We start from the raw sequence: 17,832 nt of genomic DNA, 5'->3' as shown, positions 1-17,832 counted from the left end.
TTAAATGAACAACAAATTATTTATCTTTTGCATTTAAGTTTTTTAAACCCTGTGTGCAACGGCATAACTTTTCCTGATGTAAATTAGTTAAGAAAAATGGATTGTGTAAAACATATCATGTATACTAGAATCTTCATCACTCTTAAAGCAATTTCAGCTAAAACATTTTGCAAACATTATAGAACAAGCATATTATATATAAGATCACATATAATATTCCGCTTTTATACTATTTATAATGTTTTATCATTCTATAGTATTAATAGATAATTTTTTAAATTTTTTAAGATATATTCCCTTTACATGTCATAAGAACATATGTGATCGACACAAACAAGAAAACACAGGAGAAAGTGAAAAATAAGAACAGAAGGAATGTGATCATCGCAAATGCTGATTAGTTTATTTTTCAATGATTCAGTATTTCATTTTGCGATGAAGAGAAAAAATCAAGTTCCATGTCTTTAGATGTAATTTAATAAAAGTATTATTCATTAAATTTGTAATGCAAATTCGTGACTTATCAAAATTCAAGACAGTCATATAATAATTAAAATTCTTACCTTGCAGGTTGCTGCTGGGAACATATAGCAACTGAAGTTTGGTCAGATTTCCAATCAATTGGTATGTTTCCTCCGTTGAATTTGTTATGCCCCAATTGTAATTCTAATAATTCTGTGCATTGATGCCAAGCAGAGGGTATTTCGCCATCCAAATCATTTCCATTCACATAAAATATTTGTAGCTTTGGAAGCCCAACACACAAATTTGTTGGGAGATTGCCAAATAAGTTATTTATTCCAAGTTGGAAGTCTTGCAGCACTGAATTGTTGAATAATGAAGATGGTAGTGAGCCAGCAAGTTGATTACTTCCAAGATACAATTTCTTCAATTGTGAAAGATTCCCAATCTCACTTGGGATGCTCCCTTCAAATATTAGAGGGGAAACAAAGAGAATAATGTCAGTAACAATTTTTATTTATAATAAGTTATTATGAACATTAGACAATTTTTATTTTTAAAAAACACATATAGTAAAACTTGCACATTTTTGAGAAATAACACAAATTGATTCTAAATGATAAAACACAACTACAATTATTATTTATAAAAAGGAATAACCTTTTCTATTTGGCTGGGCCATTGACCATGGACCAAATAATTTGGACATGTGATTTGTTGAGAAATTTGGACGGTTTAATGTCAGAAAACATAATGGGCTATTCCACAAGGCCCATTACACTGTGTTTTCTTCTTTCCTTCATTTTGTTATGTTTTTGGATTTTGTGAATTCATTAATTCATATTGGGTTCCTCCAATAAAAATTAAGAAAACAAACTAAGAGACACATTGAAATCCCATTGACCCTTCTTTTTCATCATGAGACTCCCAGAAAAATAGTTCTTGCAAACTACAAAATTTTAAAAAAAATAAAATTATTCATTTAGATTATCCAAAACAAAATTAAATGTTTCGAGTATGTTTCTAAGACAGACTTATTTTGAAAAAATAAATCCTTCATAAGCTTTTTAATGACTACATTTATTTTCAAGTATTGATGATGAGCCTTTAGATCCTTTTGGACTAATATTCTTTTCCCCAACCATTTTATAAATTGGATGACGAACTTTTAATTAAAAAAAGAATAGAAAAATTCTGAAAAAAAAGAAATGCATAAAAATATTAAAAAATTTAAAAAAACAATTGAGACAAGCCCGAATTTCTCTAAAAATACCTAACAAACTGTTAAAAGACAGATGAGCTAAGAAATTATATGGATCCAAAGTGATAGAAGATTTAAGAGTAAAAAGTACAGATTTATCAGTAGAATAATATTCGTCTCTGCCCAATTAACAAGAGAAAAAAATGCTAGATTCTTTTTCTTTTTCTTTTTTCATGTTTCACATTGCAGAATTATAAAAAAAAAATAGTTTGATTTAAAAATATCCCTAAATATGTATAAACAGCTAATTACTAAAGACTCAATAAAGCGATAAGATATCATTAATGAAAGTTTTAATGTCGTGTTGTGACTCTAAGTATGGAGGTTGAACTAATTTGTTAATACTGCTAAGATTATTTTTTCTAAAATCATTTTCAGAGCATTGAATCATCATCTTAATCATTTTAAAAGAGCCACCATCCTTGAATGATATGTATATATATATATATATATATATATAAAAATTATTTTTCAGCATGTTTTTTTTGAATCGATGTGAGACTCGTTGACAAATTAGAATGGATTGTCTCTATATTAGAAAAGAAAAACTAAAAAACTTGCAATTAAAAAGAAAATATAGGGGAAAATGAAAAACTAGAAGCTAGAAAAACCGTTGAAATCCCAGCTAATCCTTTTTATCATCCTTATCAGGTTATTTTTTACGGGGCTTCCTGTTTAATGATTCAATATTTTACCGATTTATGAAGATTTTAATTTTAAGCAAGTTATGACCCCACCTTTACATGTGTGTGAAACTTATAACATGAACCAAATGATGGAGAACAAAATCTCAGTTCAAATTTATTTCTATTCCAGAGAAACAAATTTTGAGTACAAATATTCTGTCTACTTCAGTTCTAATTCGTGATTTATTGAAAAGAATGTCGACGACTATATTTTTTCTAAAAGCAGAAACTGATAAGAAACGCGCAAAGATGCCCAAAAAAAATTGAGACTAACCCAAACACATATGATTGAGGATTTATATCCTCATAATTAAATAGACTAGTTTTGAGCAAACACAAATAATATAAGCATAAAAAATAATCTAAACATACCTGACAAACTATTATAAGACAACCAAAGCAACTCAAGCGAAGACAAGTTGGAAACTGTTTGTGGAATTGCTCCTGAAAGTTTGTTCCTTGAAAGTTTTAACTTCTTCAAGTGCTTTAGACTTCCTATCTTTGGTGGGATGGTACCTTCAATGAGATTGGAATTCCAATCTAATGTCTCTAACCTTGATAGATTGAACAGAGATAATGGAATAAATCCATTGAGACTGTTATTTTGAAAACTTAAGTGCTCAAGCAGAGATAAATCTCCTATCCATGTCGGAACTTGTCCATGAAAGTGATTATAGCTCAAATTGAATAGTCTCAATCGACGTAATCGAACTAAGTCTTGTGGGATTTGACCATGAAAGTTGTTTTTATTGAGATCAAGTTCAACAAGGAATGAGAGATTTCCTAGTTGTGGAGATATGGTGCCCTTAAGTTTCATGCTGCTAAGATTCACGGAATGGACCCTTCCATGCTGAGTATTGCATGTGATACCAGCCCAGCTGCATGGAGAAGAAGAGACAGACCAATTAGCTAAAAAATCATATGGATCAGAGGTGATAAAGGATTTAAGAGTAAGAAGTGCAGATTTGTCAGTATTGATGTTCGTATCAATGGAAGCTAAGGTGACTGTTAAGCAAAGAAGCAAGATGATGAGGAAGACAAAGGAGGAAGGTTTTCCCATATTGATCATATCAAACTCATCAGATCTTGCGTAACCACGAACTAACACGCACATCGTTTATACTTCTCCGATTCCCAATCAAGTCAAGTCAAGCTAACAAAACGTATTGTTCCTCCGGAGCGGATGAAAATTCCGTAAATACATATATTTTAACATCTCATTATTCCTTGATTAAATTATCATAACCCAAAAAAGAACAATAAAAAGAAAATAAAGATATAAGAAAATGTAAGTACATTGAAAAGTAAATAAAGATAAAAATTAAATCTAAAAGTTTTAGAAATTTTCTTGTGAAATTATGGAGACATCTATTATATAAGTTATATCCAAAAGATTTCTCTAGTTATTCCAAAATAAACTTCAATTTTCCCAAAGTATATAGCTACATTTTATTACACTTATTTTTCATTTTCTGGGAGATAAAAAATTGCAAAAATTATTTCTGAGGTTTAATAATTATTATTAATATGTTTAGATGTACTTCTTTATGGATTTGATGTCGTAATATATTAAACGTTCGCAATGTTTTAAATTTAACTATAAAAATATCATATTTATTTGTTATACTTTTCGCATTTGCAAATATAACCAAAGACCTCAAAAGTGACCTGTGCATATCTTTTTTGTTGTGGACATATCCTTTTACTGTGTGTTTATCTTTCTAGCCTTTTTATTTTCATAATTTTGAATCGAATTGATGATTATGTAATTAAATGAAATTTAACTTAATTAACTCCAGTACTGACAAAATCAAAGAAAATTTAATTTGTAAAATATTGTAATGGTAATTTTATAAAATATTAAATTTGAAGCTTAAAAAATTGAAAAAAAACATTGATAATGAAAAGAAACTTTGCCCCTTTATTTTCATTTATGGTCAGTCTTGTAGACCATATATGTAGAAAGTAGCTAGTGGGAAGCAGCTGGTGTGGACATATTGTCCCTACCTTTGACAAACATATATATTAAAAGTCTATAGACTCTAATTAATTGGATGTATTATATATCAACAACCTATTCTTTATTAATTGGAGTTCTTGACTTGTTGTGAGTAGACCTCAAAGTCACACCATTTCACACGAAACAACTTGTGTAAAGGTTTACCCAGAGGAAAAATACCACAATTGACTTCAAAAACACATAAATAATGCAGCTTTTAATTTGTTCTCCAGATTTTATATTTTGTATGTGGCAAAAGGAGTATGTACTTTTTTATGTATGTTTTGAAAGGCAACCACTCACTTTGATAATCCACTTTCTAGATCACAAACTTGGAGGGATCACTATATGCAATTTTTTTAAAGCATTTTGAAAAATTATACTGAAGGATAATATCCTAACAAAATTAAGGGTGGTTTAGTTTGTATGAATATAATTAATTTGATAGGTTGTGGATTAAGAGAACCCACAAAAAAACGTTAACTGAGAAGACGTCAAAGAAACAAAACAATTGGCGTGCTTGACGTGCAAGTCACGGTCTGTCTCTTGTGCATTACATTCAAATTTGTATTTTGAATGTTTCCTTTTCAATGATACAAGAAATAGCTTCCTTTACATGTATGTTGAAATTTTATATTGGTTTTGATATCCTTACATTAAATGAGAGTAAAGCAAAGCATGGATGAAATTTTAGAGATTATCTACTTTTTCCTGAATATAAAATATGAAATAATCAATGTAAAAAATTAGCTATAGTAAAGTATGAAACTAATTCAAAACGATAAGAAAATTAATTATTTTGTTGATAATTAATTTAGAAAGAAGAAAGATATAGTGTGCGCGCACAAACAGGCTAAAAATGAAACACATATATTACAATGAAGATCAAATTGAGACAGCAAGCAGGCCATTAGAAAAAAATAATAATAAAAGCTAAGATGTGCATACTTGTTGAGTCTAAAAGCCAAAAAAAAAAAATTGCGTTAGACTTAAATTTGAAAATTTAAATTAATTAACACTCATTTATTATGTAAAAAAAAAACAGAGAAATTCGGTAGATGACCATAAATTCAACAGTACATTATTTGACTTGATGGTCTGAAAGTGCTGCGTACGAAAAAGAAATGAAAAAAAACAATATATAATACAAATCTAAATCCAAGAAAATGTGGCCTAAACGTGTTCTACGAATATCGTCGACCAATTTAAGGAACTTCTACATTTATTAAAAAAATTTAGAAATTTCCACTTAATCTTTCAATTTCACTTTTTAAACATATAAATAAGAGCTTAATTAATTTCTTTGAGACTAGCCAAACAAAGGCATTGGTAATACACTAAAGGCTAAGATTCATTTAGTACCCTAAAACATTTTTGTGGTACAATTTTATCTTTAGATATGACTTGTTGGATGCATCTGCAAAATTACTTTAGTTGCTGAATGAACTACAAAATAATCAAAGATGTTGGGTCAGCAAACAACGAGCAAGTATAAATGAAAGAGGCAGAAAACCTTTTATTTTTTTCACCTGGTCATGGCGGATAGCGAGAATGCACTTTATTTTTATAATATAACATTTTATAAAATTACTAATTTAAAAAGATATCCTTAAATAAATACTTAATTATAATATAATTAAAAAAAGATGTAAGATATCATTGGTCGAAGTTTCAACGGTTATAAAATGGGTTTCTCATTCAAAAATAGAGTTGTACCACTTTTATGTTCCTTTCTTAATTACTCAAGGTTTCAGTGACGAAGGACCCATTTGATATATGCTGCTAAGCTACTTCCTCCATTTCATAATAAATATTATTTCACAAAAACTTTTTTTTTTTTTGCGTGTCTCATAGTAAGTGTCATTTTCATATTTCAAGAAGCTAAGATATGTTCTTTTGCCCACATTTCTGCGCACTCATTAGTGGTCAAACAGTATTTATTTGGAGAGCACTCACTAAGCAGAGGCATGGTAGACTTTTTAGACATTAAGTGGCCCCCAAAAGAAATTAATACAATGAAAGGGAAAGAAAATCATGTTAGTGATAAGGAAAATTAAAACTTTGATCCTATAAATAGTTTGTTACCACATTAAGGACGGTATTTTTATTATCATTGTATTTTATGGGCCATAGAGTAACTTTATAAACTACATTAGTGTTGAAAAGAACGCTTGTCCTTTTAAGAAATGTAATTTTACTTATTAGACCACATGTTTATTTTCATTGTATTATTTCATTTATATTTGGTCTTGTGGGCCATATATAGAGAATAGCTTCAAAATAACGTTACTACTTGGAAGAAGCATACGCGGACATATTGTCCCTACTCTTCACATACATAAATATCAAAAGTCTATAGACTTTAATTCATTGGAATAGACCTCAAAGTCGCGCACCATTTCACACGAAGCAATGTCTAATTTCTTTCGTTAGCTAGAGATTATCCCAAAAGAATGTTGGCTAGGAGACGTCAAAGAAAAAACTGAAGATAAACATTGATGAATACTCGATCGTTTGAGATGTGTTATCGTCAAGACGATGAGATTTGAACTGATCCAATTTTTGATTCTTCGATTTTAAACTGAAAAGGAAAAAATAACAGAGAGAGAAGGGCTGGCAATCGTACCTGTTTTTCTTTAACATCAAAGCTGTTATTTATGTTAATAGATCAAATTTTATTTTTAACGCCTTTTGCTTGTGATTTTCTTGACCTGAGGCGTTCTTTATACTTTCCGATCATCCAAAACCTGTCACTGTTTCCAGCATTGTTTAAAAGGTCATCTGAGTATCAGTAGTTGGCACAGTGAGTTAATTGGATCCGTGAACAATTTAAATTTTTTACCCAATTGTATTAAAAGGATTACTTACTTTTATATGTAATATGGGTTGATTTGTCATATAAACTAGCGTCTTCTCTGTAATTTGATGGTCACTGTGTTTTGACACTTATGTCAAGATGAACGCAACCAATGCACAACTTCTAATTGTATACTTACACATGGGAAGGTTGTATATTTAAGAATGCAGATTATAACGTGAGTCCACTTCTTCATATCAGCGGTTTAATTTGACATTGATTACTCTTTTGTTGAATCAGCCGTACTCTCTCAAAATTAATCTGACATTGATTACCCTTATTAACTATGCTAAAAAATATTTAATGCTACTAAATATCTTAGAAAAATTTTATAGAGTAACCTTTCTAGTCATATGCATTGTAACTACCTCTTGATAGAAACATCTTTATCATGAACAATCAGTGGGGACACTTAAGAAAAAATTACAAATTTAGGAGATAAGGTAGACTAACATCTTATATTTTGAACCAAAACAAACTCTTTATCTAATTCTTACATTAAAAATTAAAAGTAGTATTATTTCATTTGTGGTCGGCTCCAGTAGATTTTAAAAATTAACCCCACAAGAACATTATTGAAGATAAAATTATCATTATTCCTTGATTAAATTATCACAACCCAAAAACTAAAGATAATAGAAAAGGCAAATACACTGAAAAGCAAGTAAATCTATATAACAACAACAACAACCATCTAAAAGTTAAGAAAGTGTCTTACAAAATTATATTGAGACGGCTATCATATAAGTTACACCCAACAGATCTCTTCGGTTCTAGAAATTATCTTGTGTTTTTTTAATAATTTGTTCCCTTTCCTTACTAATCCCTGTTTACACCCGAACAGACACCATCAATAATATACAGAAATTAAACCATTATTAAACAAACTAATTAAACCACGAAATTCTTAGTGTACAATCCAATTAAAAATTACTGAATTTGTTTGGCACATGGCACTTATCGAATTAGCAGAAGAGTTGCTCATCTAGGAATTAATGACACGTCATTTTATACTGTACTTGTCTAACTCCAAATCAAAGCCAAGGGGTGCCATCTCAATTCCAAATTGCAAAATGATACCTCTTGTGATTACTTTATAAACTCATAAATCATAAATATTGTTTGAAATGATTGGTAAAATTAGTAAAAATTACCCTTAACGTTTAATTAACTAAGTAGCGGTGTATGGAGCCACATACTTCAATGTTTGTTTCAACAAATATTTCCACTGCAATATATGGTCCGTGTCAAGTCTAGTTGGCTATATTATAAATAGTAACTATTGCATAAGTCATAAAGTGATCCAAGAAAACAGGTTATATCAATTAATCGGATGACTTGCTGTTATTGTCGTTATCTTCATCTTGCTATGAAAGAAAAATATCAAAAATATCCATAAAGCTATGAGGATGATTAGTCATAAATATAAATGATTTTGTGTGGTCATAAATGTGGAAGAAAAATGAGAAAACTCTTCAACATTTTTCAAACATCGTAAAAACTTTTATCTGGTCATAATCAAAACATGAAAAAGACCATCCAACTATCAAAATTTTGCCGTGTTAAATGCTATATATTTTATAACATAAATGTTTAACAAGAATGTCGGCATCAGATTACATATATGAATTAGATAATGAATTTATTTTGATTCCAAATATAAAACAGTAACTCTTTTTATCTTCTAAATTAATAAATTTATAATTTTTTTCTCAAATTATCCTTATTAATTGCATATATTAAGGAGGTTCCCATCAATGATAGGTTTAATGCATGTGATTAAAGTGGATATTTTAGAGAAACTAATACACATTTATTGCAAATAATTAATTTAACTAATTTCCCAAAATTCACAAATTAATTATTTACCTCTTGTATTAAACACTGGAGGTGAGTGCAGTATTATTTTGCCATATATGAAAAAAAACATAATAAACATAAGTGATGGGAAAGCTAAAGAAAAGTGGAATTTAAAGAATGCTTTTGATTAATGCTTTAATTTGTTAATAAAATACTTTAATAGTTTAACGTATTTATCGTGCTTTTATATGGTCAAATAATATTCATGATTATGGACATCAAATGCTAAATAGACTTCATATATCTCCAATTTAGAGGACCAAATACATAACAACCATCTTGCAGGGGACCCAAAAGTCATAACAACCTTTGTATACATTCATTTGCATAACATCAATTACTAAATAGTTTTACACTTTATATTTCTCATAACTTGGATTTATGGTTTTTTTTAACTAACATAACCCTCCACACGTAAGATGAACAAGAAAATGGTCTCTTCACTTCTTTTCCCATCTCAACCATGAAAATTGCAATTTGAACGGTCCAAATTTCATATTATATAAAATATTTTTTATTATTGTTTTAAATTAGTATGACTAAAATTTAATTAGTTTAATTTTATTTATTTTTTAAAAAATTAACATTCTATAAATAATTTTATAAAATATGAAATTTTGATCATTCAAATTGTAATCTTATGGTTTGAGATAGGAAATGGAGAGAAATGGAGGGGAGGGAGGTGAAGAGACCCCTTCCCTGACTTTCCAATCATACAATGAATCTTGTAATCATTTGCAACAATTTCCCTAATGGCAAGAGGTTAAATATTAAGAAAATAATAAACAATGATAAGAAAAAGAGATAAAAAGAAATTGAAGATTCATGAGTTAGGGATAAACACAGTGTACTTATTAATATTATAAAAGAAATTACAAAAGACCTAAAATGAAAAATTGAAGAAAATTACTAAAACAAGAGCGTCGTTAGAAATGTTATATAGATCTATGCTGAGTATTGCGGATCTATTGAATGTTAGAGGGAAAAAAACAAACAAGACAACTTAGAGTGAATTTAAAAGTGATTTGGTGTCAATTTTGAGGGTGTGAGTATTTTCACTGATTCCAAAACCTCCTGTACATGTATTTTCCATTGAAAATTAAGTTTATCAACAAGAATAGTATCATACATAATTATAATTTATTAGGGTTTTAATTGCGTTTTTTACCTGAATTTTCTTGACATCTTGCGTTTTAAAATTCAATTTTGAGAAGTTAAAAACAAAATCACTTTCCTAATGTATTACTGTAAAACTAATAAAAAAATATAATAATAATTATGCAGCTTAAAAAATTGATTGCAAACAAGTCCATATAATTAATTTTGATCAGGAAATTCATTTTTTATTAAAAAGTATTCATCCATTTACTTGTATAGGCACAAGGTGTGCTGGATTTTTGAGCTATGTAAAGACACAAATAACTATAAAAAAATAAAAGTTGTCCCTAATTAAAAGCTATGTAAAGAAGTTGATGCAACCAAAAAAAAAAAATAAATAAATAAAAAGAGTACCGTTGTCGCATTAAATTATGTACCATATTTTCAATATCACTTTTAATTTATTGAAGAGCTTGACTAAAGTGGACTTCAAAGTCACACTCCATTTCACACTGAACAACTTCTATATATAGACTTGTGTATATTTAATTTTGGTAATATCATCTTAATTTACCCAAAAGAATTCCACAATTCACTTCAAAAACACATGTAAATAGGGCAGCTTTTCAATTTTCTTCTGACTTTAGTATATGTTTGATCCTTTAAATTTATATTGAATTTTAATTTAGTTTCTCAATTTTAAAAAATGTCTTCTTGGCCCTTTAAAATTAACATTGCTGACCTCATTGACATAAATTGTTGACTCAACACCAATGGGGTTGGGTCGAACAGAAAGGACTAGTCTCTCACAATATGACAAAGTAATGTTTGAATTCTCGCCAAAAGATTATCTAATTATTCTTAAAAATCTATATTAGAACACTTCAAAAAGCATATTTATTTTAACAATTAGCCATATTGTTAACTTTTTTATTAGATTCAATATCATAATTTAAGATTAAATTCTATGGAACCATGTTGGAAAACTTGGCCGTGGAAAATAAATTCTTTGTGTTTTCTTTAATTACAAGGCGAGCAAGAAGAATTAATATAATCCTCCACTTTTTCAATCATACGATGAGTCTTGGAACCTTTAGTACAGTTTCTCCGAGTGTTTAACTATAAAAACAACGAAGGCTGATAAGAAAAAGAGACAAAAAGAAATTGAAGATTCATCAGTTAGGGATAAACATAATGAATTCCTTAAAATTATATGACAAGGATCATTCTTAAGTTAAAGCAAAGCATGAATGAAATTATATTATCTAATTTTTCCTGAATATAAAATATGAAATAATCAATAGAAAAATTAGAAAAATACTTAGGTCAAGTTCTTTATATATCTATTATATCAATCATACATGGCCAAGTGTTATTTTTTTTCATGTGAATTTATAATTAAATAATAATATTTCTAAAATAAGCATGCCGTAAAAAGAATAAAAGCAAGGGTTCGCATATTTATTGAGTTTAAAAGCAGAAAATGGCATAATAATCTTTATTTGAAATATAAAGTAACACTCATTTAATTTAGTCTCTCTGAAAAAGAGGAATTCAATAGATGACTATAATAGCAACATTACATTATTTGATTTGATGGAATGAAAATGTTGCGCAGGAAATAAAGACTATATAATCTAATCTAATCTAAATCCTGGATATTGCCACCTAAACAAATTCAAGAATTTAAAGAAGATGTCGTTGGTAAAAATCAAAAGCACCTTCGCCATTGAGAACCCAAAGTGATTTTCCGGGGAAAAAAACGAAAAAGGTATTTCTTAGAAATGCGCCACACTTCAATGTTTGTTGAAAAAAGAATTTTTGTAATAATAATTTGATTTTCAATCGGTATTTCTCTCTGTGAAGATGGGTAAGTTTGCTCTACAATTTTATATGATGGCAACTTCAAGATTTTATTAGACTTAATAACTCTTATTTGAGCGATATGGGTCTGACCCATAAGAAAATCTTTATTAAGGACACAAATCACTTCAAGATTAAAAGAAAGAGAAGCAAAAATTGTGCACTGTCTAATTTCATTATCTCTGCATTAATAATTGTTTGTGGTCAAGTCTCATGCTACATTTATGTCATGATATAAATTGTAACTATAGAATATAAAAAATTATAGGCACTTGACGTGCCAGACTCATGATCTAAGGACATAGAGAACTATAAAAAAATTAAAAATTGTCCGATAGAAAAAGGAAACAAATAGCATTATCATGTCAAGCACCATATTTTCATATTATTGTATTTTATCAGTCATAAAGTGATCACATATATAAAACACTTTATACCAAACCACCCGTTAGTAGGTGTATGGAGTGCTTGATTTATGAGTAGATCTCAGAGTCTCCATTTCTCATGAAATAAATTTTACATAACAACTAGATATCTAATTTGTGAATATTAAAGAAATAAGTTAAATTGCTTACGTGTAACGAAAGTGTCTTGGTTTTCCTAGACTACTTTCTTAAATAATATGCACTGAAACTAATCTTTGCTTGAAAACCTCTTAATATGTGCAATTAATAGAAATGCTTTGGGCAAACGAAATATCACAATCCACTTCAAAAACACATGTACATAGTGCATATTTCAAGTTTTTTCCCGCAGAATTTGTATACTGTATGTGGCAAAAAGACATTGCATTTTTTTTTTTTCATTCTTTAAGCATCACCCCTTTTTTCTGTATTGTCTTCTAAATTTATAATTGTTTCCGTAACGTATCCTCATTGATTAATTACACATATGAAGATTTCTATTAATGAAAATTTTATTAAATATGACTAAAGCAAATATTTCAGGAAAACTAATACACATTTGTTCCAAATAATTAATGTAACTAATTTTTTAATATTCACAAATCAATTATCCAACTCTCTTATATTAAAGATTGAAGGTGAAGGTGGGGGTAGCACTACTATTTTACTAGATATGAAAAAAAAAAATATAATAAACATAAGTGAAAGCAGAAGTGTTCATTCATATAATATGCATGATTACCGACATCAATTACTACATATTTATAGACTATATTTGTCCAATTTAGGGGGCTAAACTCACGACAACCGTCTTTTAAGGGATCCCCATGTAATACTATGCATTGTTTTGTACTGCTTTGGTTCTAAATGTAATACCCAATTTATAATATAATTTATATTACAAAAATGGTCTTACATTCAGGATCAAAGGGAGTAATATATTGATTTACAGATTCTTTAACGAAAAGTTGAAGAAAAACAATAAACAAAGAGTGTTAGAGGCTGTAAAGCCATAGATAAGAATCTATATAGTAGGAAAAAAAATATAAAAAGACCTTGTAGAGAGAATTTAAAAGAAATTTGGTGTCAAGTTTGTGGCTGTGAGTTTTTTAATAGATTCCAAAACCACTACATATATCTTCAATGAAAATTAAATTTATCGATGAAGATAGTATGATACATATAATTTGTTAGGATTTTGTTTCGTTTCTAGCTACCTTCTTGCTAAAAGTCAAAAGTACTCGTATCTATTAATAATGTGTGACCCCAAGTAATGTTGTCTAGGGCCCTTTCATATGTCCCAAAATAATTTTCTTGCAAAAAGAAAAACAACGAAAAAAGTTATTTCTCAGAAACGGTGCTCCTCCTTGTGTGCCACGCTTCATTGTTTCTGCTTTGGGTTTCAGCCGAAGTGGCTTCTATCTCTGTAAAGAGACGACAAGGGAGAGATCGGTGACTGTGTCAAGATTTTTATCTTTTGTACAAACATGAAGAAGTGAGCACCGAAATATAGTAGTATATAGAACTTTCAAATAATAAAAGCTTTTTACATTTTTTGTATTGTATTTTGTTTAAATTAATTCATATTATCTTCTGTTTGTCTCGTGTGGCTTTAATATCTCAATAAACACACGGTAAAGTAAATTATATAGTTAAAAACGGTATTTTCCAGCAAGATGACACGCTCCAAGGTTAGTGATTTTGTATCTTTTATTTTTTTTTTCCAGCTAATAATTTTGTATCTGAAAAAGGGGAATTCAGTAGGTGACCATAAAATCAACATTTGATTTGATGAAATAAAAATGTCACGTAAAAAAAAAAAAAATATATATATATATATATAACCTAATCTCTAAATCCCAGAAAATGCCACCCATACATGTTTTTTTTTTTTAACCAGCATACATGTTCTAATAATTTAAAGAAAATCTTCTTCGAATAATTTAAGTAACGCGACTTCTAAATTTATTGAAAAAACTATACTTTATTATATCTTACGTCATCGCTTACTGCATTGTTTTTTGTGGTCAAGTCTGGTTGGCTATATTATAATACAAATATTTATATCATGATAAGGGGTAAATATAATATTTTAATTCCCTAAATGAATTAAATTTAGCCGACTTTTCTTGGTAAGAACTTGTATATTAATATTAACGATAGCAATAAGATTTTTTCTTCTAAAGACTGAATCTTGATAAGTATGATTCAGTGTAAGATTCTTTGACAAATTAATTTCTTCTAGTATTAGGGGTTTTTTTTTTCCTATTTTTATTTTTAGGTAGATATATATTTTTAATTATATATATTTTTATATTCTTATATTATAATATTAGTTATATTAATACCATAGAAATTTATTATATTATGTGATCGATTCATTCAAGAACATATCTAATTTTCTATTAGATTAAATCGAGTATAGCTAGCTGCATGTGCCTGTAAATATGTTTATTTTTATCGTTTCTCTTGAAGTTTTTAATTTATTTTTAATAATTTAAAAATAAAAATCATTTTATTCTCTTGTGTATTTTAAAATAGGAAAAAAATTAGGTCAAATTATTTATGACCATGTGTCTTTTTGGTTCATATATATATATATATATATTTATAATTAAATAATATTAAATACTGATATTTTAAAAATAGAACACATGATTATGCGTGATTAGAAAATTTCACATAATAAATATAAAGAATTTGACCTAAGTATTGTCTTTTAAAATATTATCTTTTTATCTTTTAGCTTCCCCAATTTGATCCATATCCAATGTCACTGTCGTTATCTTCATCTTGTTTCCTTCACATAAAGAAAAGAGGAGTTTAAAGAATGCTTTTAATAAAGTACTTTTCTTTACACTGTTAATAAAATATTATCTTTATATCTTTTAGCTTCCCCAATTGGATCCACACCCGATGTTACTGCCGTTATCTTCATCTTGTTTCCTTCTTCGTCTTGTTTCCTTCGTACAAAGAAAAGTGAAGTTTAAAGAATGCTTTTAATAAAGTACTTTTCTTTACACTGTTAATAAAATATTATCTTTATATCCTTTAGCTTCCCCAATTTGATCCATATTCAATGTCACCGTCGTTATCTTCATCCTGTTTCCTTCACATAAAGAAAAGAGGAGTTTAAAGAATACTTTTAATAAAGTACTTTTCTTTACACTGTTAATAAAGTACTTAAATAGTTTAATGGATTGATGATGTTTTTATATTGTTAAATAATACGCACGGTTACAGCCATTACTAAATATTTTGAGACTTTATTTTTCTTCAACTTAGGGGATTAAAGTCATAACAACCATCTTTTGGGGGACCCAAATGTCATTCTCTCTCTTTGATTTTTCTATATATCAATCAGCAGAGGCAATGTTTTGTAATATATTCATTTGCATATAATTCGTTGAATTCTCACATTAATCGAGCCCTCAAACGTAAGATGAACATGATGTTCCTTTGCAACAAATGTCCCTAATTGCAAATTTGCAAATGGTTAAATATAAAGAAAATAAAGAATGACAAGAAAAAGAGATAAAAACAAAACTAAAGATTCATGAGTTAGGGATAAACATGATGTTATATGTTTTAAAATTTTCTATCGGAAATAATTGGGAATTTTCAGTCTAAAAGCATGCCGTAAAAAGGAATAAAAACAAAAGTGCGCATATTTGTTGAGTCGTAAAGCAGAAAATTGCATAATAATCTTAATTTGAAATATAAAATAACACTCATTTAATCTCTCTGAAATAGAGGAATAATTGATGACCACAAAATCAACGTTACGTTATTTGACTTGATGGAACGAAAATGCTCCACAATTCTATACAATGGCAACTTTAAGATTTTTTTTAGACCTCATTGATAACATTGATTTGAATGATATGGATCTGACTCATAAGAAAATCTTTATTAAGAACGCAAATCACTTAAAGATTAAAAGTTGCACCTCCCACGAAGGTGATGCCAAGAAAGATAAGGAAAATTATAGGCACTTGACGTGCCACACTTATGAGTGACGTGAGGACACAATGAACTCTAAAAAAAAAAAAAAGAAATTAAAAGTTGTCCCATAGCATTATCAGGATTGTATGAGTCATAAAGTTATTCTATAAAACACGTTATATCAACTACGCGTTAGATTTGTGAGCAGACCTCAAAGAAATAAGTTAAATTGCTTATTTGTAAAAAAATATGTCTAAATTTTTCTAAAATAATCTCTTTAATAATGTTTTGGATTGGGAGCCTCTTAATATATGTAATTAATAGAGATATTTTGGGGGGAAAAAAAACACAATTCAAAAACACAAGTAAATAGTGCAAATTTTTTTTTTCTCAACAGATTTTATATGAAGGTATTGTATGTGGCAAAAAAAGTATGTGTTGTTTTTTCATTCTTTAAACATCATCCTTTTTTTTCCTATATTGTCTTTTCTAAGTTTATAATTGTTTTCTTAAAGTATTCTCATTGATTGTACATATTAAAATAATTGTTATCAACGATATTTTTAATAAATATGATTAAAGTGAATATTTTTGGAAAATTAATACACATTTGCTGCAAATAATTGCTTTAACAAATTAAATTTTTGTAATAGTCACAAATTAATTATCTAACTCTAATATTAAAGATAAGGAGAGGAGGGTGTAGTACTACTATTTTACATGATATGAAAAAAATAATAATAAACGTAGGTGAAAGTAGAAGTGTTCATTCATATAATATGCATCAATACCGACATCAATTACTACATATTTTTAGACTATATTTCTCCAATTTAAGTGACTAAACTCACAATGACCATCTTTTACCATCTTTTATGGGACCCAAGTATAATATTTATTTTTGTCTTTAATATAAGACTTATTTTATAGTACAATTTATGTTAAAGATATGAGGAGTAATATGCATTGTTTTGTAATATATTCACTTTGCATATTCTTTAATGAAAAATTGAAGAAAAATAATAAAAACAAGAGTGTTAGAGGCTGTAAAGCCATACATAAGAATTTATATAGCAGAAAAACTAAACAAGACCATTTAGAGAGAATTTAAAAATGATTTGGTGTGAAGTTTGTGGATGTGGGTTTTTTCATTGATACATAATCATAATTTGTCAGGATTTTATTTCGTTTCTAACTAGAATTTTCTTAATACCTTACTTTTTAAGATTCAATTTTGAGAAGCGAAAAACGAAATCACTTTTCCTAATATCATATTGAAAAAAAAAAACGAATTCTGAAGCAAATCGGGATAAAATTATAAGTAATAAAAAGTCTCAGAATAATTATGAAGGTTAAAATAATTGACTGCAAACCATGAAATTTATTTTTAAAATAAA

General features: G+C 28.2%; 1 protein-coding gene across 1 annotated transcript; it reads right to left on the bottom strand.

Annotated features, from left to right (window-relative positions):
* Nucleotides 1–559: 559 nt before the first annotated feature.
* On the bottom strand, nt 560–3,523 carry LOC114757404 (probable leucine-rich repeat receptor-like protein kinase At2g33170). The gene is made up of 2 exons (XM_028946452.1): nt 2,782–3,523; nt 560–927 (listed from the first exon to the last, which is right to left on the bottom strand). The coding sequence occupies exons 1-2, from the start codon at nt 3,521–3,523 to the stop codon at nt 560–562; spliced, it is 1,110 nt and encodes a 369-aa protein (XP_028802285.1).
* Nucleotides 3,524–17,832: the final 14,309 nt, after the last annotated feature.

Source organism: Neltuma alba, unplaced genomic scaffold, assembly GCF_004799145.2.
Source record: "Neltuma alba isolate B1F8T4 unplaced genomic scaffold, ASM479914v2 tig00001479_pilon, whole genome shotgun sequence".
Classification (NCBI taxonomy): Eukaryota; Viridiplantae; Streptophyta; class Magnoliopsida; order Fabales; family Fabaceae; genus Neltuma; species Neltuma alba.
This window is presented reverse-complemented; position numbering and strand designations above follow the sequence as displayed.

Excerpts from the sequence above, each read along its gene's own strand:
- LOC114757404 (XM_028946452.1), bottom strand. The coding sequence starts at position 3,523 with ATGTGCGTGTTAGTTCGTGGTTACGCAAGATCTGATGAGTTTGATATG. Across the intron at positions 928-2,781 it reads GTCTTATAATAGTTTGTCAG|GGAGCATCCCAAGTGAGATT; the intron begins GTATGTTTAGAT and ends TAATATTTGAAG.